The sequence below is a fragment of the Phocoena sinus genome, chromosome 3 (assembly GCF_008692025.1).
Source record: "Phocoena sinus isolate mPhoSin1 chromosome 3, mPhoSin1.pri, whole genome shotgun sequence".
In the NCBI taxonomy this organism is placed as follows: Eukaryota; Metazoa; Chordata; class Mammalia; order Artiodactyla; family Phocoenidae; genus Phocoena; species Phocoena sinus.
Genome location: NC_045765.1, coordinates 127,523,252 through 127,550,211, shown reverse-complemented (window position 1 = coordinate 127,550,211; position 26,960 = coordinate 127,523,252). Strand labels below are relative to the sequence as shown.

Sequence of the window (26,960 nt, the reverse complement as noted above, 5' to 3'; positions counted from 1 at the left end):
CAATGGTGTGTTAGTTTCTGCTTTATAACAAAGTGAATCAGTTATACATATGTTCCCATATCTCTTCCCTCTTGCGTCTCCCTCCCTCCCACCCTCCCTATCCCACCCCTCTAGGTGGTCACAAAGCACCGAGCTGATCTCCCTGTGCTATGCGGCTGCTTCCCACTAGCTAGCTATTTTATGTTTGGTAGTATATATATGTGTGTCTGCTGTTCTGAATGTAAAGCATGGCATGGAGCCCCTGGTCTCTAGGAAACAGAGCGGGAGGCACAGATTAAATTGATGGGAGTTTACTTGGGAGGTGCAAACCCTTGGGCAGTGGGGTGAGAAAAAAAGGATTAAGGCTGAAAGAAGCAAGGAAGGAAGGAAAAGGGAAGCAGGAAAGATGGGAAGCAGTGTGCTGTGATGTTTCTACGCTGGCTACTGCCTCACAAGGTGCAGCTGAGACACTGCAGGCAGCTTCAGAGGGGCTTCCACTGGATAGGAATATAGGGATTGTCTCTGTGGCTTCAAGAGGAAACCTTGCCTCAGAGTAGCCCAGAGAGAGAGAAGGAAAAGAAATTAACTGACCTGGCTTCCTCCCATCTCTGGATTCCCAATGGTCAAAGTTAACCCTCTGGGGCTTCCCTGGTGGCGCAGTAGTTGAGAGTCTGCCTGACGATACAGGGGACATGGGTTCATGCCCTGGTCCAGGAGTATCCCACATGCCACGGAGCGGCTGGGCCCGTGAGCCGTAGCCGCTGAGCCTGCACATCCGGAGCCTGTGCTCCGCAACGGGAGAGGCCACAACAGTGAGATGCCCGCGTACCGCAAAAAAAAAAAAAAAAAAGTTAACCCTCTGAACTTCTGGGTGTGTCATGTGGCCCCTTTGGTGGCCCCTTGTGATGCCAGATTCCAAGCCCTGTGCTGTGGGGTTTCACCCAATTACAAAAGCAGAGGGGCATGCGCTGTGTGACTGACAGCCAGAATGGGGCAACTGAAGCCTGGGTGAAGGTGCTCAGTCCCCATCTGTTACACTAATGGCCCTGCAGGGAGGATATGGGCCAGGAGGATATGGGCCAGGAGGATATTCTCTCCTTTGTCTCATCTCTTCTTTGAATGATATTTTAATCTTACACCCTTTAGCCCATGCCAACTGTGATATGTAATACCGTAACTTACAATAAAAACATATATTTGGTTTTCTTCCCAGTTTCTGGCATAAAGCTCTAAGCACCCTCAGAATTTCCCAAATGTTGTGAGTGACAAAGTCGTCCTTTATTATGTTAATAGTGGCTTGGAAAACACCTAAGGATGGGGGCTGGACCAACCATGTGATAGAGGGTTGGAACTTTCAGTCTCACTCCCTGACCTCCAGGGAGAGGGGCTGGAGGTTGACTCAATCTCCTATGGCCAATGATTTACTCAATCATACCTGTGTAATGAAGCCTCCATTAAAAAAGCCAAAAGACTGGGGTTCGAAGAGATTCCAGGCTGGTGAAAACTGTAGATTTGGGGAGGGTGATGTCCTTGGAGAGGGCATGGAAACTTCTGTCCTTTCCCCATACCTTGCTCTCTACATATCTTCCATTTGGCTATTGCTGAGTGATATGTCTTTATAATAATGCAGTGATCTAGTAAGTAAAATATTTCTCTGAGCCACTCTAGTAAATTAATGGAACCCAAGACGGGGGTGTCGCTGGAACCCCCGATCTACAGCTAGTAGGTCAGAAGTGCAGGTAACGACCTGAGTTTGCCACTGGCCTCTGAAGTGGAGGAGGTGCGGATGGAGGGGTGAGGGTGGGTGTCTTCTAGTACTAAGTCCTGCAGCCCTTGTGGAATCCAATACTATCTCCAGGTGGATAGTGCCAGAATTAAGTTGGATTGTAGGACCCCCAGCTGGTGTAAGTGAATTCCTTGTTGGTATGAAGAACCCACTCCAACCCTCCACATTGAAATTGGGTCCAGAACCCGTAATTATGTCAATAACTGTCATGATGGTAACAGCTAACCTGAGGTTTCCTCTGCTACTGAAGAGAGCCAATGGCTGGCTTCACTATTCCTGCTTGATGGAAACTGGCTGGTTAAAAGTGTTTTTCTACCGTTCCTCCAATTGCCGTTAGCTGTCACCGCGACACCTGTTGAAACTCCTGCTGTAACATGCATCCCTTTGAGTAAATGCAGTGAATTAGAAAGGGGGTTGAGATTATTCTGCTTTTCTGCCAAACCGAAAGAGGAAAAAACAACTCCAAGAGGTCTGGAACAGAGTTTCTCAAACTTTATGGCCCATAGGAATAACAGGACGACTGGTTAAAAGACAGATTCTGGGACCCACCCCTAGGGATTCTTATTCCCAAGATCTGAGTTGGGGCTTGATCATTTGCATTTCTAACAAGAATCTAGTTGATTCTGATGTCAGTGCAAGGACCACTGGTATTAGAGGAGAAGGAACAGGCAAATATTGATGTCTTGACTTAAATCTTTACTAGCCAGACCAAAAGGAGCACACTTTCTGCAAAATCTCACAAGCTAGTGAGGGGTATGTACACGTCTAATCTAGGGATATGTACAAAATACTGTGGAAATAAATTTCTAGGCCCAAGATGGAGCGGCTCCTGCCTGAGATGCCACATCAACAAACCAAAACTTACATAACTTTTGTGTTCCTGTAAATGCTCTTCTTGATCAGAAACACAGTGTATCCAGTCAGCCAATCCCCAAACACCAGGCCGCCTCCGGCTTCTTGCCCCAAACAAGGTTGAGTATTTGTCCCCAGCCAAGCAGATATTTTCTATTTGTCTCTTCCTTGTTCTTTATTCTTTAACCTATAAAAGCTCCTTGCTTTCTGCCCCCTTTGGCAGTTCTCCATTCGTACCACCCAAATTATCTTCTTTCATCGTTTTTAAACAGTTTTTGGCAAGTTTTTTGAAACACCACAAAAGCCCTAGCCCAACAGCACATCCCCCTTAGGTATTAATTTGTCTCCTAGAGACCCAAGGCTTAGCTAAAGTAACGGGATCCTCAAGTTTCAAAGACCTGAGTGTGCCACCTCCCGGCACACCTGCTTATATTAAGTCTAAGAACTGTGGTCTAGGAAGCCATAGATATCTACAAAAATGGCAAAATCTTACTAAGACAACCTAGAATTACAACGGCCATCATGGGGAACTTTCCAATTAGGCAAGATCGTTCAGTTAAGAAGTGCACCTGAAAGCAAGTGTTCCCAAACCAATGAACAGAATGGGATATCTATTTTAATTGGCATGCAGAAGCCTCCAAAAGCTTCAAGATTCCAAAAAAGCATCACTGAAATTCATTGTAAAAGGCTAATGAAAAATTAAAGACCAAAGAGGTGATTCCTACCGACACCTGTACCCTCCAATGCCTGAGTACTCACTAAGCCTGCACTGAATTGCTTTTCCACTCTGAAGAGACCCCAAGGCCGTAACTACAAGCCCACCAAGTCAGTTACCTTATAACTGCAACAGCTTTAAAGCCAGAAACCTGGAACACCTGGGCCTCCCCCACTGCACCCTCCTGGGGTCCGTCGGCAAAACAAATCGTCTCATTGGCATTCACTTAGGACACTGGAAAAAAGGTTTTGTCAAATCCTTCCACTCCAACTCGAATGCCCCCATATCTACCCTCGAAAGAGGGCCCCTCCCAGGGTTGACCAGACTCGCAGATATTCTCCAGTCAACTATTATCAGTTATTCCCTTCAACAGCCCAGGAGAAGCTAACATTCAAATTAATGAAAAGCCTTGTCAAGTTCTCACAGACACAGGGCTACACTCTCTACTTGAAAGCCTACTCACTCTGGAGCCTGCAGATGGGATCCTAGGAAAACCAGCAGAAAAGCCAAGGAAGGGGAAGAACTCTTACCAGCATCAGCTCGCTTGGATCTCTGTAGTGCTCCGTTGAGAAAGGTAAAATTTCAAGTTTTCCCTTCCTTTCCGATGCCTGAGCCCTTGGTTGTGGATCCTTTCTCTCCCAGGAACAGCCGTTGGCTCCTTGTTTGTCTCATTTTGTGTCCTGCCAACTTGGCGTGACTTTCTGCCTGCCTGGGGCACACAGGTTGTCAGTTCTTACTTGTGCAGGAAGCTCAACCCTCCAGTTGGGGGCCCCCAAAATACGGCCCAACAGAAATGTGGATTGCACTCCGTTTGCAGCTCATATAAGGCTGGACAGGAAATGGAATGTACTTCATTTGCGGCTTGGGTCCTACTGACCGTGGCCAGCTCTCAGAGGAATTGTCTAGGTCCGTCTTTTTTTTGGACTATCTTGGGGAGTGGCTCTGGATTTTGGGAGGGTGGTATCCTTTGCATCTGTGGTGGGCATAAGGACGTAGGACCCCCAAACCAGGGTTCCCAGCCTCAGCGGGCACCACGTGCGTGAGAAGGAAGCAAAGAACCCAGAAACTGTAAGGAACCACTGCAGTCTTGACAACACCCAGGAGTGGTGTTTCTGCTCGGCCGCAGGTGAGAGCACTTTTATGTTGGGAGGGTGAGGGGATGTGCTAATAAAGACAGAGATGGAAAGTCCCAAGACTGTAGTAGGATGAGGACGTAAAGCCCATGTTAATTGATGGAAATAAAGCAAGCAGGGTATCCTGCACACTTAAGTGCATGGGCTGAGATTTATACCCATTACACTGAGTCTGACATTGCATATTTGGAGATATGAGAATAGCTACGAAAGAAACAGCCCCCAAATCAGAAAGCTGGGAATGCAGAGGTGGAATTCCACTAAAACAAGGCTCTGTAAGTAAGTGCATCCCTGCTGGGGGTGGTGCTCTCTGGCGACAGGGAAGACGGTTTTCTTTTCTTCTGTGGAATGTTTTACTGTTGTGGGTTCAAAGCTGTGTACCTGAGGAGGTGTTTCCAGTCAAAGACCTAAACTCAGGTGGGCTCAGCACACCCAAATTGGCCTAAATCAGCATGGGGGGACGAGTGGGGAAAAGAAGGCTGCCCGTTTCTTTGTCCCAGAGTCTCACTTTGGGGACATAAACTGAGGAAGGGGACTTGGGCTTGCTCAAGCCTTCCTGGATGGCACGATTTGGTCTTTAGGCTCTAGTCTCTGTCGTTCTCTGCGGTGTTGGGAGGAAATGGTGAAGAGGCTGAGCACCGTCTTTCTATTGAACTAACTCTATTCTAGTTACGATTTAGGGATTAAACTTTTTCTGATTTCTTTACTCTCCTCATCATGAAAACTGATTTTCTGCCATTCAGGGAAAAAAAGGAGAAATTGTGAGGAAGAGGCAGAGTCTTTAGTTAGCAACAGGGTAGAAAACGGTAACCTCTCTTTATCTAGGATCTTGACAAGCTCAAAAAGAAAAAAACAGCCAGAATATTTTTACAGTATCAACCCTAATCTCTGGATCACCAGGTTGAATTATATCCAATATCAGTTTGGTGTCTATATTCAACAAATATTATTTATTTATTTATTTATTTGGTTGTGTTGGGTCTTTGTTGCTGTGCATAGGCTTTCCCTAGTTGCGGCGAGCGGGGGCTACTCTTCGTTGCAGTGCACGGCCTTCTCATTGTGGTGGCTTCTCTTGTTGTGGAGCACAGGCTCTAGGCACACGGGCTTCAGCAGTTGTGGCATGTGGCCTCAGTAGTTGTGGCTCGTGGGCTGTAGAGTGCAGGCTCAGCGCACAGTCTTAGTTGCTCCGCGGCACGTGGGATCTTCCTGGACCAGGGCTCGAACCCATGTCCCCTGCATTGGCAGGCAGATTCTTAACCACTGCACCACCAGGGAAGTCCCTATTCAACGAATATTAAACACCTACTGTGCATCGTTTTAGGTGTGCGGGATACACCGGTGAGCAAAGACTCTACTCTCGTGAAGCTATGTTCTGGTGGGACAGACGGACAATAAACAAACAGATGCATATGTCAATTTGCGATAAGTGTTATAGAGGAAAGAAAGCAGGGTGAGGGAGTAATGAGTGATGGAACAGGAGTGTTTTCCTTCCATTTCTCCAGAGGTCTGGAGCTCATCTGCACCTCAGGACTTTTGCAAATGTTTTCTCTGTCTGGATCCTCCTCTTCTTTGTGTCAGCTCTTGCTTTTTGCCAAGTTACCTCTCACGATCCTTCAGAGCTCAGCCCCAAATCGCTTCCCGAAGAAAGCCTTCTCTGGCCCTCCAGAAGAGACCAAGGTCAGGTTCCTGCTCAATTGCAGCACCTGAGCTTCTTTGCTGCACTGAGGACACTTACAATGCTGTGTACGGGATGGTTTAATACCTTTGTCTCTTCTAGACCGTAAGCTCACAAAAGCAGAAATTATGTCTCGTTCCCTGCTGAATCCTCACAACCTTGTAGTCTGCAGAGTAGGGACCCAACAAATAACTGTGGAGTATCTGAATAACTTTCAGGATGCCAGCATACTCAATTAGAGAAGTCCCCTTCCCAAGGTTGTTTACAAAACACTGTGCTTAATGTTGTAGGCCATTTACATAATTTTGGCATTTTTTTTCTGCAGCAAGATTAATCTACATAATTTGGTTTCATTGGACTGTGACTATCAATAGTAATGTACGATGTCACTATCCTCCTCCATCCCTCCTTAACAATCTTCATGGCCCTCGGACACCTGTGCTGACTGAACTACAAGTTAAAATGAATAACCTTTTATTTGTAAAAGATCGAGTCATAAATAGGCAGAATCAACCCATGCTTTTATTTCCATTGCATATAAAAATTTCATATGAAGGTATTGATGTACAGTACTATCCCCATGGGCTGTAAGAGAGGCTATGAAACCACTAAAAGAATCATCATTTGTAATGCTCACACACAATTTACCACTCTGAAAATATATCCAAAGAAATCAAATTAAAAACAACTAAAATCAGTAAGGATGTTTTTTTGTAATTATAGTGTCCCCGTTGTACTGTTTAAAACAAAAGTAATCAAATTCCTTTGGGCCAGGGCTGCTAAAATCTACAGTTTGTGTCAAAAAAAAAAAAAAAAAGAAAGAAAGAAAGAAAGAAAATAAAAGGAGGCTCATTTTTTCTAGAAAAAGAATCTCTCCTTTCACTAAGTCACACATCCTGAGGGCTGGGCCACTGGGAATTTTTCATAGCTTTTAGGAGCTGTGCAAAGTTGAATTTAAAAATTCTAAAGCAATGCAAGTTTTGCTGAAACAGATTCTAGAGAATGGTGAATCCATTATGCCGTGTGAATTGGCATCATATAAAACTTTGTGTTTCAATACATGGATTTACATACGTAAGGAAATTTGGTTCATCTTAGTTGAAGGGTTAAAAACATGACCTTTTTCATATTATATATTTCCTTAACATGACAGGAAGCCAAGGAATAAATTACTAACACACGTGACCTACGGCTCTAATTTCAAATCAAATTTGTTTGCCCATGTGCTCTAGAAGCCAAAAAAGACTTTTTATAATCACTGGACAAGAATATATCTTCCCAGTAGTGTTTGAAAATAAAAAATCAAATGTAACTAACTAACGTAGCTCAGTTAGTATCTGATAGGGAAAAATCACCATCGTATATGCCATGCTGCTTCATGGCAAAAAGTACCTAAGGGCTTGTCTCTCAAAAGGGTCTCAGAATGCTCCAGACGTTGTCTGTGTTTCTGTAAAATCCGGCTGTTGCCAGAAATCCAACAGATCAAAGCTTAGATGTGAAATGCCCAGCCCTAGCCCCACCACTACCTAACTTTCAAAGGCAGCAAAACAGAAGAAAATATTGATTAAAGTTAAGGCACAGCCCTGGGACCAAAGACCTGCAGCTATGTTTTCTTAATTTTATATACCTTTATGTATTTTATCGTTTCCTTGAATCTTCCATAAACAAGCTCTAAGGTGACAAGACTATTTTATAGAAGAAAAGAAAATGTACAAGGAGTATGTATACACACCATTCATTCTCTCACCAAGAGTTTCCAAATATATCAACACCATCCCATTGCGGGATGATGTTTTAATAAGAACTGATAATTTACAATTAACATTACAGTATGTACATTACAATAAATACATGGTTGTAAACAGACAAACAAGACTGTATTACCGGTAAGGTCATTTGGTGAGAAAAAAATGCATGGCACAAAAAATAAATAATGCATTCAAAGAGTATCATAAAGCTTTCTGTAAAATCCACTTCATTCAAGTTTTTTTTCCTTGTCTGCAATTTGTTCTATCTACATTATTTTCTTGTGAATTTTAAGTGACGTAAAAGAAAATTAAAACAGCATTATTGTGTTTAGTAACTTGCAAGCTGAAATGTACTGGTTTTATGCAAACTTGGACATTTTCTCCCCTGTACAGTACCCAGATATTGCATTTTCTTATGGCATTTTAGGAAATGTAAAGTCACTTGTAAAAGGATATTCTTTTTAAAGCGGTGTATAATTCTGAAGCACACTTTGGCAAAAGGGAAGGGAGAGGAGAAGTATATTGTATAGCGCACTAGTCCCTATCTTTTGGATATTATGTCTCTTCTACAATTTGATTGTCCATCAGTGGATATCTTTACAACATGTGACCATTAAAACCCAACAAATTGAAAAAAAAAAAAAAAGCCTCTCTTTTTTAGTGCAGTTATAAATCTTTTCAGGTCTGGATTTGTTTGTGACATATTGCTGTTTTAATTTTTTTTTTTCATTATTAAGATTCTAGGCACTCTGTGGGGGAAATACCAAGCATTAGGGAGGGGAGGGAATGAGAATATTTTGGAGAAAGGAATAAACACTAGATTCTTTGCCTTTTCCTCTAAACCTCCATCAGGGACAAATAAAATTAAAATGGAAACAAGTTTCCAAACATTCTTGTGAAACCACTTGCCAAACATAAGACTTTCTTTGAAAGTCTGGTTTTTACAGGGGAAGGAGGGTGGAAATCTGATAATCAATTGGTCAATTCCTATCCTGTGCTCTGTGTGAAAGATCGGAGCTACATAATTTTTCTATCCAAATTCCTAAGCATCAGCGGATCTCAGGGGATTAAACTAGTATCTTCAGCTTGGGTCATTTCCCTGGCTGCTGACTTAGTGATTAGTCCCCAGATGGCTTCTTTTGACACCCCCAATATAAATGTTTTTCAGGGTTACAATTTTATTTAGTGTTTTATTTATTTTCCGTTTGGTCTGATACTCCTTTAGCCTCTACTTGGGTTCTTGGATGTCGCTCTAAAAAATGATTATTCGGGCTCCAAACTCTTCACAGAGACGGTAAACACTTTATTAAGAGCTGAAGTGGGAAGGAAGTCCAAACTAAATAAATGCCCCAAGATGCCAACTGAACATAAATACTGGGAATCAATCTCTAAAATTGTAATACATTTCTTGATGCTAAATTTAGCCAACAGCGATCTCTAATGTTTGACTTACGCAGAATCTTCTTACCCAGCCCAGTATTTTAAAACGGCATTATACTGCCAAATCTCTGGTGCCAGGGGCATCATCAACTTCTTTCTGTCAGTGTATTTAAAGAAGTTCTTCTCCACAAGACATACCTATGGATCAATGATAACTGATAAATCAAGTGCTACGTGTTACATGGCTGTCCTTTAAGGAAGAGTCATTGCTACACTTAAAATCACTTCTCAGGAATATTCCTCATACAGTTCTTAATCCCATGGTGAAATCAGAGAAACAAAAGAGCATTCATTGTACTGGTCTTCATTAATATATTCTGCTGATATTGTTAAAAAATTACCTAGCTAGCTGTTAACGTTTCTTTGTAAATCAAAAGTAAAAGCTAGTCATTATATGTGACCTCATGGCAGAAAAGAATTCTAACTCTAACTTGACTACCTGTTCTTTGCATCAGTCAGCATGGTGGTGATATATCTGATAAGACCCCACGCAGTGAATGTGGACAGAGGTTCAAACACACACTGATAATGAAGCAGCACAGGGGGGAAAAGTTCTTACTATGACTGTGAAAACAAAAACGAGCATGAAATGTGTGGGTTATTACAAAGACATGCACTTGTGAAATGAGGGTCTATCGCCACAGCAAAATGTTCTCAGAAGACGCTAAGTAGGAAAATATCTAAAAAAGACTGACCATTTTAGCTACTGGGTATTTATATATCTCTCACTTGCTTCAGACAACACCAACTGATGACTGAGTGTCCATGAGGCTTGAGACACATTAGACAGAATGCACATCAAAGTATTATGGAACGAGTATTCACTTTGCACACGGTGAAGAGAAATGTAAGTGGGGAGCAACTCTGCATGTCTGAAAGGAGTGAAACGAAAAGCCAGTAAACGAAGACCTACAAAAAGGGTTTCCTGCAACATAAAGTCAATTTTTGTTTTTAAAATATGGAAGTCATTGGTATATAAAACAATGGGTCACTACAAATCAGTTAATTGCTATGAAGTCTAAGGTGCAAGTAAAATTTGTAAATTAGGTTTATCCAGTGTAGCACAGATTTGTACTGAAAACTTGCAAGTTACTCCTTAGAAAAAAAATAACCAGTGGCAGATGAAGTTCTGAACGTAGTTTTTTAAATATAATACCTCAATACATTTAATAATAAAAGTAAGCTCTACAAAAAATCTGTTTTACATATCATACAAAATGTAGAGGTCAGTGCAGCTCACTGAACCACACTGTTCAGTCAGGTATCAGGAAGACTTGAAATTAGAAAAGTATGCAATTTCTGTGGCTCATCTTCTTCCTGGTAACAGCTTCACAATGTGTCCTGTTCCTGACCCATGTGTTGCTTCACTCCGTCCATGTAATGCCTTCTTTCTGCTGAAAATATTGCAAACAAATAAAAAGGAAAAGAACCCCCAAATCATCTCAACTTTTGGGCTGCCTGATGAGCCACACTCCCCAGAAAACACATTGGAGTTGATTTTCTCTGCTTCTTCAGCTCGACCGAGCTGCAGTCTTCGGACACTGCCGTTCGTGGAGATGTCCCCCTCGTTCTGATGACATGGAGGTGAAAAAACTGGTGACGATATTCCTGAGCGCTAGACTGAGTCGTCAAGGTCAGTTTTGTTCCGCAAACGTCCTGGCAGATGACAGTGAGGTGTGACCGTAGTTGTGGCATGTGACATGCACTTTGGAAACAATGTTTCTACTTAAAAAAACAAAAAACACAAACAGAAGGCATGGAAGTCTCTGCCCTGTTATGTGTCGGGCGAGTGATCTCCGATGGCACGGGCCTCGGGCTGGCTCTCCTCCTCTCCCACGGCTTCCTCTTCCGCCTGCTCGTCCAGGGGGATTTCGGTGGACTCCGAGTCTTGAGTGCAGAGCGTCTTGGAGTCACTGCAGCTAGTGTCTTCTTCCACTTGACTCCCACTGTCCTTTTCGGTGTCTGACTCGCCGTCCTCCTCTAAAGTCAGTTCAAACTGGAACTTCTCGGTTTGACCCTGCCGGCCCTCCTCCTGGTCATCCGGTGCCGGGGAGGGGCTCTGAGGAATCGTGCTCTGGTACCACTCACGATTGTCCTCCAAAGTGTCCAAAATGTCCTGGGCGTCAGGATGGACCAGGTCTGCCCACGTCTCCCAGAGAGGATGAACAATGTAGTCTATGAAGCCCACCTGATTAAAAAAAAAAACAAAGCCGATTGGGACTAAGAAACAATGGAAGAGGTTAACGGAGCCCCCTCAAATGTAACTAATTGATATGTTGAATTAAATTTTTATATATGATATATAGAATTTACAGAAAAATATATAAAATATAATATGCTCTGCAAGTATAACACTGAGCTGAAGACTACTAACCTTAGTTTGGTAAAACAGTCATTATTTTAGGTAGCAGACCAATAAAAAAATGTCGTTACTAGCTGGTAAAAACTAGCTTCTCGAACTCTGAGTCCAAGAGTCTGTGATGTAAAAAAACCTCCGGTTGTTTACATGGCAGGACTTGGCTTGAGGCTGGGACTTTATTTTAGAATAGCCCATTCGTAGGTAAATCCACAGAGCTGAAATAATGCCATGTATTCTATATGGATTCATATAACTTTATTCACTTATGAATTGAGATAGCTGAAATAATTCTACACATATGAATATACTATATACATATAGTCACAATGAATGCATATACCGTCTATGAACGTATATATGACTATATGAATATAAATTCTAAGAATCAAAGAATTTTTTGGCTTGCAAACACTAAGGTGGACATTGAGCTTGACAAAAGAAAGTAATTAAGAAAACCCAATAAAATACTGTGTGACATGCATACGGCGTAACCGAATGTTCCGTGTAGTTGTGTTCTCTCTGAAAGCTTTATGCTTAAGGCATCACCTGTGATTTTTCCACAGAGGCATTGTGCTTGTCACACATGGGGCTTATCTCCATGCCCCGCTCCCTCTCTCGGTCCCCTTGGCGGAAGAACTCCTCCATGATGCGGTCCGTCCACTGGCGGTATAGCTGGAGAGGCTTGGTTGGGTTGCTCAGGTCGGCACAATGCACCATGTTCTGAAGGACCTAAAACAGATCAATGCCTTCTCTATTTAGCACCTGCTCCATTTTTACTAGAAATTCACATCAGATGACTGTGACACTTAAAAATACATGTAGTGTAAGAGTCGTGCCAGACAGCTCGACCATGGTGTGTCTGTGTGAAGTTCACACCTGTATCAATAGTCCCAAATTATGCCACTTCTACTGCATCTAAGTGTCATAAGAGAAACTGTTCATGTGCATGGTTGATTAAATTCAGAGCTGCGTAAGTGGTTGGTTTTGTAGGATGTTACTTTTTTTTTTTTTAACGCATTTCCACTTGAAAAGGCCAACAGGATTTTATCTGGTTAATTCTCAAGATTAAGAATTTGGATAAAAATCCTGCTTATAGCTACTAAAATTATAAGTTGGAGAAAAGGAGACATAAATCTTATCTAAGCTAGACACACAGATGTGTGTACACACACACACACACACACACACACACACACACACTCAGACACAGCAAATTCGAATGCTTTACCTGAATCCTATCAGAATAATTATCAAGAAGAAGAACTCCAGAACTTGTCACTTTCTTAGTTTCAACCATAGTTTTCAAATCAGCCAGCAGATTCATGTGCTTTGACATGTCTGTTGCAAGTACCTTAAAAGACAGGGTATTTAAAAAAAATTTTTATTGCAGTGTAGTTGATTTACAATGTTGTGTTAGTTTCACACGTACAGCAAAGTAAATCAGTTATACAATACATATATCCACTCTTTATTTTTTAGATTCTTTTCCCATACAGGTCATTATGGAGCATTGAGAGTAGAGTTCTCCGTGCTATACAGTAGAGATATTTCTTTTCTTTTCTTTTTTTTAGCCACACCTCTTGGCATGTGGGATCTTAGTTCCCTGACCAGGGATCGAACCCGTGTGTCCTGTAGTGGAAGCACGAAGTCTTAACCACTGGACCGCCAGGGAAGTCCCAACAAAGAGTATTTTAATAAGTAAAAAACGTCCAGGGGAAAAAAGTCAGAATTTGCACATAAAAATATCATGGAGAACGTGAGAAGAAATGGAGAACCACTCTGCTGTCTAATAGCTGTGTGTGGGAATCCTTTACTGCTTCTTGGGGCAGAGTCTTCTCCCCTTTGCTATCACCTTCCCTGGAAGCCCAGATACATATGTGCAGTATACAGAAACAGCAGGCACTGGCAGCCACTTTCATAGTGATAGAAAGGGATATTTCCATAGATAAGACATCATCGTACGTTTTGTTTGTTTGTTTGTTTGTTTGTTTGCTTTTGCGCATGCGGGCCTCTCACTGTTGTGGCCTCTCCCGTTGCGGAGCACAGGCTCCGGACGCGCAGGCTCAGCGGCCATGGCTCACAGGCCCAGCCGCTCCGCGGCATGTGGGATCTTCCCTGGACCGGGGCACGAACCCGTGTCCCCGGCATCGGCAGGCGGACTCCCAACCACTGCGCCACCAGGGAAGCCCCATTGCACGTTTTGAAGTTTTTCTATCCCTTGTGCTAGAAAGTGGTTACTGGACTACGATGGAGTGAGTCAAGGTTGCTTACAGAGTACTTCAGAAACAATATTCTGGTCAATTTTCTGCTTATCCAAACCAGATAATACCTGCCTTTCTTTGTATGTACAAAGCTTAACAGATTACGTTTTTGACAACCAGAGATATTCGTGTGTCTCATAATCACTGTGAAGAACATGCATAGAGAAAAGACTAATGTCATGCATGTTTCTACATGGCACTTGCGCTGACAGAGATTTTTTTTCCAGTTTTTGAATGGAAAAAATCCATTTTTTTAGCCAGCTCCCTGTGCTTTTGTTAGCCATCTCTGTCTGCCATCAGACAGGAGGAGTTCAGAAAATAAACCTAGAATGAGGGTAAGCTGTCATTATTCTTAGCCCCAGACTGTTAGCAGTGGAGCATCATTGCCAGCAGCAGGGCCAGCCTCTGGGACAAACAAGGCAGCGTTATCTTGAAATATACACGATACTTTCCCTGATAGTCATCTCATTCTTTTTTCTTTTTAAAAACACCCTGCATCACAGTCCTCTTTTTGCTTTTATCAGTTACTTACAATATCAATGACCATCTTCCTTAATGACTGTCTTTGCTTTTTGGTCAAATTCTGGAAAATGTCGCAGTTTTCTTCCTGAAGCAACTTAAAGCCCACGGCCAAATGATGGTTCTCCAGGACAGAAGAATCATTGTACATCAAGGCAAGTTCAGAGTCTTGAAAGAAAGAGACAGAAGGTTAGCAAAGCCATTTAGGCTAAGTTTATCTTATTCTTCATATTCTGAGATATTTTGGGTTTAGGAAGCAATTTCCCCTAAACGTCTCTGCTCGCATTCCCATTACATGACAACACCTAGGAGAAAGTCTGCTAGTTAATGTAACCACAGAAAGATCCCTGGAATCTTGGGAGTGTATTCTAATGCTCCTGGCACACGGCAGGTCAGTTCACCCCATGGCTTCAGCTTCCTCCGCTTTAAAGGGAAAGAAGAGTTAGGCCAGGTTACCTTGAGCCTCCTCTCCGGATCTGCCAGAGGCAGCTCCGTAAGCTCAGCAGAAGAAGACATTATCCCTAACATTTACAACATGTCCAGAGCATAGAATGTTGTATTCCTGACAACTGTGGACCACCTACCCAACACTGTATACAATGTAAAGTGCATGTGATTTAGGATTATTCGTACTCTGAGAAGGTACAAGAACAGCTTGGAACACATGAACAATATCAGACTTGTTCATGCTTGTGCTTATTTGGTTCACAGTATAGCTTTGAAAGGCAAAGCTTTATTCATTTTTCCATTTCCTTTTCCAAGTATCTTGGCAGTCACTATACACATGTATATTGCCCGTCCCAGCTGCATGTTCAGGGCTTCACACAGAGACGGGTGTTTAGCTGCCTACATTTCTCCAGAGTGAAGATTCTGCCATTCCCCCACAATTGCCCTGGACCTATTTTAGGTAGTGACAAATCCTGCCTCTTTCCTAGTTCCTATAAATAGCAGACTCAGACCTATAAGGTAGTCATTAAAAAAAACTGACGGGTGCTTCATTCTGTTGCCACTTAAGTCACTGTAAAGACTAAAAGCATATGTATTTGATCTTTCTTCTGACTCGTGTGTGGAAAATATATGTTCTTTTCTAATAAAGAAATATCCAATACTATTCAATGACTATTTTAAAGAAGCTAGGGAGGATGAGAGGGGTTCAAGTATATTTTGACTGAAATCCTATGATTTTAGGTTTATACAGAAAAATAACATTCTATTTATAAGCTACAAATATAGCTGTGGAAAGCTTATTTTAAAATGAGATCAGTGAAATAAAGTGTGTGTACTGTCGCTAGGTCCAGCTCCACTTTCATACAGTGAAATGCCTCTGCTCTTGAATCTCAAAAGTCATAAGCTTTGAACACGACTACTGTGTTCCAATGTGTGAGGAGATCTTTTCCCCCCAAACCCAGGCATCTTTGCTATAAACAGAAAGTATTCGTTTTCCAAGTAAAATTTACTGCTATATATGTTCTGACGCTGCTTCACTGTTTCAGAAAACAATGCTGTTATGTGAAATGCTTTTTTTAAGATAAATCTCCCCTAACGTGTTCTATTCAATATTTCATGATGCTATTTACATTTTATGGATTTATTTACATAGTATTGTCCTTGAAAAAGACTTATGCAGCTTCTCACCTGGAATTTCCACTTCTTTACATCCTATTCAGAGTCCCCCATTCCCCTACGTCATATATAAAAGCTTAACTGACTCAAAACCTGCAGCATGTTTACAAGGAGTGTACGTGTCGTTAACAGCAAATCATCTGGTGCCTAAAACTAATAGAAGCAGAATGATTAATGAAAACTGTCACTACAACTAAGAAGCAGAGGTGTCTCTGGCCTAGGAATCAGCCAGGTGAGCCCCAGTGCCCCTCCACCACGGCGAGCCATGCAGCCTCCCTTAAAATAGAACAGGTGACCTCCCATCTACAGGAAGTCTGATCTGATGATTCCAAGTCTTTATTACAAGAAACACAGATTCAGCCTTTGGCTTTGGACAGGTTGGCAGCGCCAGCTCCAGGCTAAGAGCCGAGACTGTGCTAGCCTGAGCCACTGACGCTCAAACAATCCCCAAAAGAAAGAGAAAGCACAAATTTAACATCTATCGAAAAGGGTTTACTGTAGCTAAAAATAATCACATAATTCTGATAGGGTATTTCATAAGGCTATTTATTACAAGTTTGCAAGGTATTAGAGGGACTCCCTTAGAGTATGCTGTGAAGCTAAAACTTACTTGTGTTACTGGCTACTAAGCCTCTTCTGAGTCCTGAAATAAAATGATTGCTGGCTTGATCCCTAGTTAACAGCTAACTAAGGCAGTAATTCTCATGATGCCCTGGGGTTCTGATCAACCCTGGGATAACTTTCATCTACCAGGTGACGATGCTCATTCACTCTTTCAGGTATAACACAGCCTCATCACACCCCACCGTCAAGAAAACATCAGCAATCCAAAGCTGTTGACTACCCTGTGCTGCTGAGGCCCCACAGAAAGGAGATCTGCCAGCATCACTGAATAACAAAATGCTTCCAGAAACACGGTCAGTTACCCTTCCACCTCAGGCAGATCATCAGCAAAATGACCTTAATAAACAGACACCCTTGGCCGCTGTCCTGTATGCATAATTACCCCATACATGTCTCCATTATCTATTCTCAGTGGCTCTGAAACTTTAAAGGGCATCAGATCCATCTGTGGACTGAGGCCTTGCTAGTTTAAACTGCAGACTCCACGGGTACTCTGATGCCAGCCTAAGCCCATTTGCCCTTAGAGGGTCCACAAGAAAGAATAATAGAGTTGGTCCTCATTTTTCTTGAAAAATGTATCAGAGTACTTGGAAGACAGTGACTTTATTATCAGTTGTTTTAATTTGTTCTCTATTCTTAATTCTAATGTTATAATATGGGAACATACAATATTATATATAATAGGATGCAAAGAAAACACATAGGTCTGATTTTGGTATTATTAATTTAAAGAAAAAATGCACACCTTTCTTAATGGCAAAAATTAAAACAAAATTTATATGTATTTGTTAAAAATCTATAAAATTAAGAACATATCAAGACATACATAAGAATCAAAAAAATGAATCAAGCCAGGATAATAAAAAATTGGCAGTGTACCTTTTACTATATGAACTTCCTGTTCTTTACAGAAAGGACACAGTCGACCCTAACCAATGATACAATGTAAACTCATGTAGCTGCCTCTAATGTATATTAATATTTATGTGTCAGTATATAGTAATGTTTTGGTGACTCCTGAAAGCACCCCATTATAGGTTCTCATAAGGTGGCTGAAACATGAAATGTTATCCTGTCTAATCCTAGATAAATAAGTTCATAAACCAGACTTCTAAAATGTACTGACTATCCACACATTTTTGGAAATCCATGACTTTCAATCCTCCTATACATGAGTGAGTTACTAAAGTGCATTCTGTTACAGGGCAGTCCAGAGGCTATTAAAAATATACAAATAGGTAAATAATCCAAAAGATCTGAGTTAAATCTCTCAGAACAAGGCTATACTTAAATTCTCTCTTTAAATCTGGCTGTGTTGTGAATGAATGGTGAAGGCACAGATGCTACTGGAGCTAGATTGCTATGGGGCACCAGGAGACTATTATCCACAACTCACGGCAAAGAGGAAAGGCAAACCCTTAACAGATATGAAAAACATTAACAACTTTGAACTTTATTTTTTCATATATAAAACTGACTTTATAATGTTAATCTACCATGGTGTGAGGGAATTTAATAATGAATGGTACACGTAAATTATTTACCAGTTAACTTCAAGTACAGAAAGAAGAGAATTTCTGTAAAGCTTAACCTCTTTGCAAAAGCCTAGCTCAAGCACCACTAACATTCCCTACAGAGGTTTTCTATGCAGCTGTGTCAGAGGTGTCGCACACTGAAGAGTCTACTATTCTTTATATTTCCAAATTCAGTGATGACTTATTTTATGAAATGTCACCAGTGAGAAAAAATTAATGGTTAAAAAAGTACTAAATAAAAAGAGATGGTTAGTCAAAAGAGAAGTTCCTACTGCCCTCAGCAGGAGATTTAAAAAGGAAAGAACAAGGACTTCCCTGGCGGTCCAGTGGTTAAGACGCCACGCTTCCACTGGTAGGGGGCAGGGGTTCAATCCCTGGTCAGGGAACTAAGATCCTGCATGCTGCGGCGAGAAATTAAAAAAAATAATAATAAATTTTAAAAAAATAAAATAAAGGAGATATTTCTAATAAAAAAATAAAATAAAAAGGAAAGAACAGGGCAGGGCATGGTGGTGGAGAGGGAAAGAGGAGTTACAGCCTCTGGAGAGGATTAAATGACAACCTACAGAAAATGACGAATTTAACATTTATTCTGATAACTTCTTTTATTTGAAACTTTAGGGGCAATCTAACTATCGACATCTTTCGGCAAATTTTCACTTTTGATTGCCCTTGTCTACTAATATGGTAATATATTATTTCTAGAGAAGTACTGGAATGCATGTTTTTCAAACATCATATGCCTCATGGGATATGAATATAATTTTTAGAGCTAGACTACATTAACATATGCTACCACTGAAACGCCTATCTGCACATCTCAAGAGAACATTATGGCTCTGGAAACATAAAGACTCTCAGTCATTCTATAAAGACTCTCAGTCATTCTAAAATGTACAAAGGAAGATTTTTTCTGCAAAAATAAGTATGCTTTACTTACTTGTATTGATCAGAAACTGATTGGACACACCAGGATGATCTACATCATGTATTGCACTGGCAAAAATTGCTGCAAGAATCTCTAAATCTGTAAACACAGCCTGAAAAAATCCAGACAATATCTGATTTTATTATAACTCATGATCAAACCTTTTCCAATGGTTATATTTTTTTAAAATATTAAAAAAATGAGCATCTACAAATTTTTTATAGAAAATAATGGCTTATTTTAAAAGTATTTAAGATGATGTTTAAGGATATTCTGAAAATGTGCATAAAATTAATGACATGAGCAATTATTTTCTTTTCTTCCATTCTAAACAGGGACTCTCAATCTCAGCAAAACTGACATTCGGGGCCGGATAATTGTTCGTTATGGGAGGCCATCCTGTGAATTACAGGATTTTTAGTAGGATCCCTGGCCTCTACCCATGAGATACCAGTAGCATGTACCCCCGAGTTGTGACAGCTAAAAATGTCTCCACATATTGCCAAATGTCCCTGGGGGAAGGGAGGAGTACGAGTAAAAGGGAAAATCACCCCCAGCTGAGAACTCTTCACTCAAACGATGACGTATTAACAGTTTTATAATGAAACAATCCGAACTATGAAATATATTAGCAAAGAGAATCTCTCTCCCAAACAATGAAGGAAATCAAACTGCTTTACTAAACATTTAATGGAACAACTTCATAGGATCTGGTAACATTAAAGATGTGTTTCCTTCTAATAAGTTCTATGAAAAATACCAATGCATTGCTAGTATTGATATTTTATAAAATAATCATCTTTGAACTATAACTGAAAAAATCCTCAGGCTAAATTCCCAAAAAACCCCACACTAACTGAAAACTGAGGAAGCCAGATTTGCTTTGTGGAATGTCCACTAGATCATTTCAAAGAAGCAGTATCATAAAACACAGGAATCCCTGAATCTTTTTTTTTTTTTTTTTTTTTTGCGGTATGTGGGCCTCTCACTGCTGTGGCCTCTCCCGTTGCGGAGCACACGCTCCGGACGCGCAGGCTCAGCGGCCATGGCTCACGGGCCCAGCCGCTCTGCGGCATGTGGGATCTTCCCGGACCGGGGCACGAACCCGCGGCCCCTGCGTCGGCAGGCGGACTCTCAACCACTGCACCACCAGGGAAGCCCCCTAAATCTTTGATTAATTATCACAGACAAAATTCAAAGACTCAACTGTTTATTTACCACAATGACATTTCGCTCCCATAACTCAATAATATTTCTAGTGAAGTCGATTATTGTTTGCCCTGTGCCCCCTTCAGTATAAAAGTTGGAGAAACCATTATGAGTGGCAAGTTAGTGTTTTCAAAGGTTTAGAAAGCAGGTTTACCTCCAAAGCAGGTGTGGATAACAGCACGTGTGTTGACTGGACGACGTCTGCAGCGTGAATATTATTGTGGTAGGCCACATCAGCGTGGTAATGATCTTCCAGGGTCATTAGGTATGTAATTAAAGTGTCCACTGGAATTTTAAATGTTTTTAATAAATCCCGTTCCTGGGGGAGAAGAAATTCTCTTAACATTTTGTCCTTATAGAAAAGATTTTCCATACAGTATGTTAATAACAACAACAACAAAATATCACCCCCAGTGTCGCCTATGGATAACCCAGAAATGGGAGTAGCACTCTCTCAATGTCTAGTGAAGACAATGAAAACCCTTGGGAATGATCCAGGGACTTCAGGGACAAAACCAGAGTCGACTTGTCCTTCTGGAGCCCAGCAATGCTTTTCTCAAGTTATATGGTGTCAGGAATGAGCTGCCAACTATCAAAGTATCTGTGTCCCGGGATCCTGAAGGCAGCTTCAGTACAACACCAATGACAAGGATACTGGATCAAAACAAGTGAGACACAATATCCTCTCGAGGGTTGGAGCTGCCCTTCCATGTCCCAGGGTGTTTATAGCTGCGACTTCTCATATAAATCCTAACACTGAACTGGGGCAAAAACTTGACAAGAATGAGAAACCGATGTGAAGAAGAGAGCAGTCCACAAGACAGTGACTGAAGAAATTACATACTAAGATTAGTCAGCAAAGGGCTTATTCAATTTGTAAAGTTAGCGCTCCATTCTCTATGCAAGTCAGGATCACGTGGATGATTTTTAAACTCTTATTTTAATGAAGTGCTTTAATTCGCCCACATCACATCTTTTTCTTCAGTGGAAAAAAATAACACAATTGATTTGTGTTTTACCCACAAGCTAACCTTTCTGTATCCTTATTTTGAAAAAAGTTATCAAAATAAGTCAAAGAGGGTAAGAAGTGAAGAAGATAAAATGCATGCACAATTCACAGACTGGACGTTATGACACCAAATAAAAGAGGGGTGATAGAACTTAACTGCATTACCTGAAAAATGGTGTGCATGATAACAGTCAAAGGCCGGTTCCCAGACAACTCTGCTATTCTGAAAACGTGAAGACCCCATTTGTTCACATCTTCTAGTTCCTGGGGTTAACGAAAGATAGAACAAATCTGATTGCAGAAGTAGAACAGGAAACAATGAACACAATCATTTAAAAATTACTGACTTCAATGAAAAGATCATTAACTTTAAAAAAAATTCATTTTAAATGTAATGATGCACCATGTAAGTACAGGCAAACTTTAGGCAAATCCGCTGAAGCATACTAGAAACTGAATGGTGTGGCTTAACCTTACGTCTCTGACAATAAAACATATTTACATACTTGAAATATTGATCTCAAAGTATTTCTCCAATAGTTAAAACCTACTCTCAAAAACTTTAATTATTCTCCTAAAAGACTTTTTAATTGTTTAAGGTCAAAGAATCAAATATAGATGCAAAAATAAAGAACACCAAACTGCCTGTCTAAGCCCACATATTAATAAAACCCAAGTGATTTAGAAAGAGCTTTATAAAGGGCTTTCCCATCTTCCAAAAAAAACCTCCCACAAATTAATAAACTTTTCCATTTATATAAAAGAGAAGGTATCAAAGTTCACTGCATATTTCTGATCAGGATACTTGAAATCGTCTTACCTTGGCAAGGATGTCTTCTTGTTCAGTTTTGACCCCAAACCTTGGGATGCTTGAATTAGTCAAGCTGGAGCTGTGCATCAATTTCTTGACCCCACTGATCTGAGACATTGGCCTTTTCTTTTTCTCCTTTTCCTTCTGAGTTGGAGAAGGAATTTCCACTTCATGTTGCTTATCTTAAAAATTAAAAAAAAAAATTCTTCATTTACTATTAATTCTACCTGGGTTTTTTTTATTATAACATGCATAATGGCGGATTTTAATTGATCAGTATATATTCTAGGAAATATTTCCAAGTAAAACTCCTTTTAAAGAAGTTGAGTATTTATAATTCGATGTGGACTTAATTTGATACTCTCAAACACAAAATTAAGCAAATAAATTCCACTGCAAAATAATTAACATCCAATGTATTCAGTGCTTACGTCTTTTGAAAAACTTACGATAGCAGACTTGGAAAAGGCAAGAGACACCGGTTATTTTCACTGCTCATCGATTTCATTCCTATTTAAAATTCACTTAGTGGTGAGAACACTGCTCTTGCCAATTAAGAACTCCAGTTTCAATACCTACTTTGAAATGGAAGAAACTTCGTGCACAAATATAAAATCAGCACTGTGTGAACCTAATAGCTTACTGAAATGGGTCATTCTGTGGGAGCAAACACAGCGTATGTGAAGGACTTAGATCGCTACTGCTAGTCTACGTTTTCTATACGATAGTGAGATGGGGGAATAATGCAATAAGGTTTTATGGGGAGCGCAGAGTACCTCCAATATTATCTGATAACTAAATAGCAGATTCACAAAAGCTAATTGTTGTTTTCAAATAAGACATCAGATGTCTCAGTACACTCATTCACTATTTCAAGACAGTGAGCTCCTTTAACTTGTCCTTGCACAGAGTGTGTGTTCAATAAATGCCTGTTTAGTGAATGTGCTAATCAGCTATTATGACAGTTTTGTTTTGAAAGTAAATTCAGATCAAGGATGTGTTCAAGTTATTGGTTTTCCTTTACTGCATTTTCTTTCTGTGGACGGAGGGTGGGGTAGTGGTGTCCCAGTACACCATACTGTCAGCTATTATCAGCAAGCTTTTTTTTAGCTCTTCTGTTATATTTATCTGTCTCTCCAGTCTACCAGGCATGGTGCCCATCAGGCTATCAACTCATTGAGTTTAGGGACCATTTCTAATTGATCATTAAATACCTAGTGCCCAGCAATGACTGGCGTTTAACAAGAATTTGTTGAATGCATGAATAGATCTCTCTATAAGATACATTTTACAGTTGAGTACTTTGGAAAAACGGACAATATACAACTTTAATTCAGAGAGTCCCTGAAGTCCTGAATAAAACAAAAAGATAAAACACATCCTTTGTCACCTTAGATTCTAAAGCTTAGAGGCTCAAATTATTAATATGATGAATGAAAACAAATGGAATTCCTAACTCTTATTTCCAAAATAAGTCTGCACCCCAGTCTGCTTCCAAAAACAAACAATGCAAAAAACTTTTAAAAATTGCATTTAAATTGTTATTCTCACCTAAGAATGTGTTTGATATATACTCTGACACTTGATTTCCAGACCGACTCATTTCAGAGAGATGGGTGAGCTCTCGATTAAGCATCCTTTTAAACTGAAAAACAGAAAGATAAAATGAAATAACAGAAGAGGAAAGTTGAAGTGAAATAACATAAGCATATGTTGAGATACAGAAAATATGCCAAAGAATTTTTTTTTTTTTTTTTTTTTTAAATTTATTTATTCATTTATTTATTTTTGGCTGTGTTGGGTCTTCGTTTCTGTGCGAGGGCTTTCTCTAGTTGTGGCAAGCGGGGGCCACTCTTCATCGCGGTGCGCGGGCCTCTCACTGTCGCGGCCTCTCTTGCTGCGGAGCACAGGCTCCAGACGCGCAGAGCTCAGTATTTGTAGCTCACGGGCCCAGCTGCTCCGTGGCACGTGGGATCTTCCCAGACCAGGGCTTGAACCCGTGTCCCCTGCATTGGCAGGCAGACTCTCAACCACTGCGCCACCAGGGAAGCCCCCAAAGAATTTTTAACCTATCCTGACTCTTTAGATCAGTGCCATCCAATGGAACTTCCTACAATGATGAAAAAATTCTATAATCTCCGCTATCCATTACAGGAGCCACTAGCCATATATGGCTATCAAGCAATTGAAATGTGGCTAGTGCAAATGAGGAGCTGAACTCTGGATTTTATTTCATTTTAATTAATTTAAACTTCAATAGTTACATGTAGCTAGGGGCTACCATATTGGACAGCACAGATTGAGACACTCAAGGACGACATTAATTAAGGGGAAAAAAGGCATAAAAAATAACATGCATTATTAGTATTTAGAGAAGAGAAAAAAACTAATTTAGAAACATACAAAAGGGTTGCCACACAATAAAACATGGTATGTTTTCATCAATTAATTTGTCATTAGCAGAAATGAGTAAGTATACTGGTCAGAGGTTAAAATGTAGTCTTTTCCCCCAAAGCAAAACTGGATAGATGTATTTGAGTACTCTCCCAGAACTATGGAGAAAATATTTGAATAGATACTATATGATATTTCCTTTGTAAAGTTTTTTCTAAGTAGGGATTTATTGGTTCTCAAACATTCACAGAATTTACCAATCTTCCTAAGTCCCATAAAAACAACTGAAAATTGACCTGTTCAGTTGAAACTTCACTGCTTCACAATTTATTTTACTGGCGCTCCGGTGCCTATTTTATCCAAAGAAATTTGTCTATCACCTGGAATTTATCTACCACCACTACATGGCGTTATCAAAATCCAGAATTCTCCATGATGTTATGCTTTTCCATCCATCAACTGCTTTTTTTTTTTTAACATCTTTATTGGAGTATAATTGCTTTACAATGGTGTGTTAGTTTCTGCTTTATAACAAAGTGAATCAGCTATACATATACATATATCCCCATATCCCCTCTCCCTTGCATCTCCCTCCCACCCACCCTATCCCACCCCTCTAGGTGGTCACAAAGCACGGAGCTGATCTCCCTGTGCTACGCGGCTGCTTCCCACTAGCTACCTATTTTATATTTGGTAGTGTATATATCTCCATGCCACTCTCTCACTTTGTCTCAGCTTACCCTTCCCCATTCCCATGTCCTCAAGTCCATTCTCTACGTCTCCACGTCTGTGTCTTTATTCCTGTCCTGCCCCTAGGTTCTTCAGAACCATTTTTTTTTTTTTTAGATTCCATATATATGTGTTAGCATATGGTATTTGTTTTTCTCTTTCTGACTTACTTCACTCTGTATGACAGACTCTAGGTCCATCCACCTCACTACAAATAACTCAAACATTATTTGAGTTGAGTAATATTCCACTGTATATATGTGCCACATCTTCATTATCAACTCATCTGTCCATGGACACTTAGGTTGCTTCCATGTCCTGGCTGTTGTAAATAGAGCTGCAATGAACATTGTGGTACATGACTCTTTTTGAATTATGGTTTTCTCAACTACTTCAACTGCTTCTTAATGTATCTTCCTTTGACTTCCAAAATAACCCAAATAGACCTTTTAATATACCTTAATATTTCTCTTAACATACATTAACATACAGTAACTATCAGATACTTGATCCAAAAAAGTCACATATTACTCTAATATTTAGTAGCCTTTAAAATTTTGAATTTCCCCATAAATCCTCATTTAAGTCTGGAAAAAGAGAGTAGTGAGTTCATTGTTTAGTAATGTCTGAAATGTAATTCTAACTCAGTATTTAATTAGTTTACTAGAATTTTTAAAAAAATCTTGATCTCTGCATAATTCATACCAAGGTGTTCTAATTCAAGATAATTTGGCAAATAGCTTCCAGAGTTAATCTTATTGACCACCTAGATTAGGTATAAGAATTTATCACTGTAAAGTACTGAGAGAGATCAATAAAAAATTTCAACAGACTTTTTTTTTTTTTTTTTTTTAAGCAGTACGCGGGCCTCTCACTGTTGTGGCCTCTCCCGTTGCGGAGCACAGGCTCCGGATGCGCAGGCTCAACGGCCATGGCTCACGGGCCCGGCCGCTCCGCGGCATGTGGGATCTTCCCGGACCGGGGCACGAACCCACGTCCCCCGCATCGGCAGGCAGACTCTCAACCACTGTGCCACCAGGGAAGCCCTCAACAGACTTTTGAATACAAGAAATGCATATTAGCATTCTCTTGCAGTCAAAACTGAAGAACTGGCTACAACCAATAGAAATGCCTCTGGTTGTTTAACTTACAGGTTGAGAGAGGTTATTCTCAAACTCAGGAACACAAAGTTCACTTTCTTTGTGTATTTTTTTTTATAACTTACTCTGATTATAAAATGTATATGGGATATAAAAAATCTAGAAAGCTATATAGAAAAAATTAGAACTCATGTACAACCCCACTGTCCCACTGCTAATAACCATATATAAATAGCTATATTTCCTTCTATGCCTTTTTTTTTCATTTGTATATATATATTTGTTGAAGTACAGTTGACTTAAAAATATCATATGAGTTTCAGGTACACAACAGAGTGACTAAACGTTTTATAGATTCTGTACCTACAAAGTTATTGTAATTTTATTGTCTATATTCTCTGTGCTGTACATTACATCTTATGATATATATATATATATCTCATATATATGTGTGTGTGTGTGTGTCTCTCTCTCTCTCTATATATATATATAGACACACATACCCGGTGGAATATTACTCAACCATAAAAA

General features: G+C 40.3%; 1 protein-coding gene across 8 annotated transcripts in view; it reads right to left on the bottom strand.

The window, feature by feature from the left end:
- Positions 1 to 6,640: 6,640 nt before the first annotated feature.
- The window catches only part of PDE4D (phosphodiesterase 4D), a 1,151,628-nt gene continuing 1,131,308 nt past the window's right edge, over positions 6,641 to 26,960 (bottom strand). For all 8 annotated transcript variants that reach the window (XM_032626898.1, XM_032626892.1, XM_032626893.1 and 5 more), the window contains 9 exons: positions 23,758 to 23,851; positions 22,216 to 22,388; positions 21,561 to 21,659; positions 20,541 to 20,705; positions 19,190 to 19,289; positions 14,481 to 14,635; positions 12,916 to 13,038; positions 12,234 to 12,416; positions 6,641 to 11,516 (listed from right to left, as the gene is read on the bottom strand). In XM_032626898.1, the coding sequence (XP_032482789.1) occupies positions 11,103 to 11,516; positions 12,234 to 12,416; positions 12,916 to 13,038; positions 14,481 to 14,635; positions 19,190 to 19,289; positions 20,541 to 20,705; positions 21,561 to 21,659; positions 22,216 to 22,388; positions 23,758 to 23,851 (1,506 nt within the window). In that variant the 3' untranslated portion in view covers positions 6,641 to 11,102. The remainder of the gene's footprint in view (positions 11,517 to 12,233; positions 12,417 to 12,915; positions 13,039 to 14,480; positions 14,636 to 19,189; positions 19,290 to 20,540; positions 20,706 to 21,560; positions 21,660 to 22,215; positions 22,389 to 23,757; positions 23,852 to 26,960) is intronic.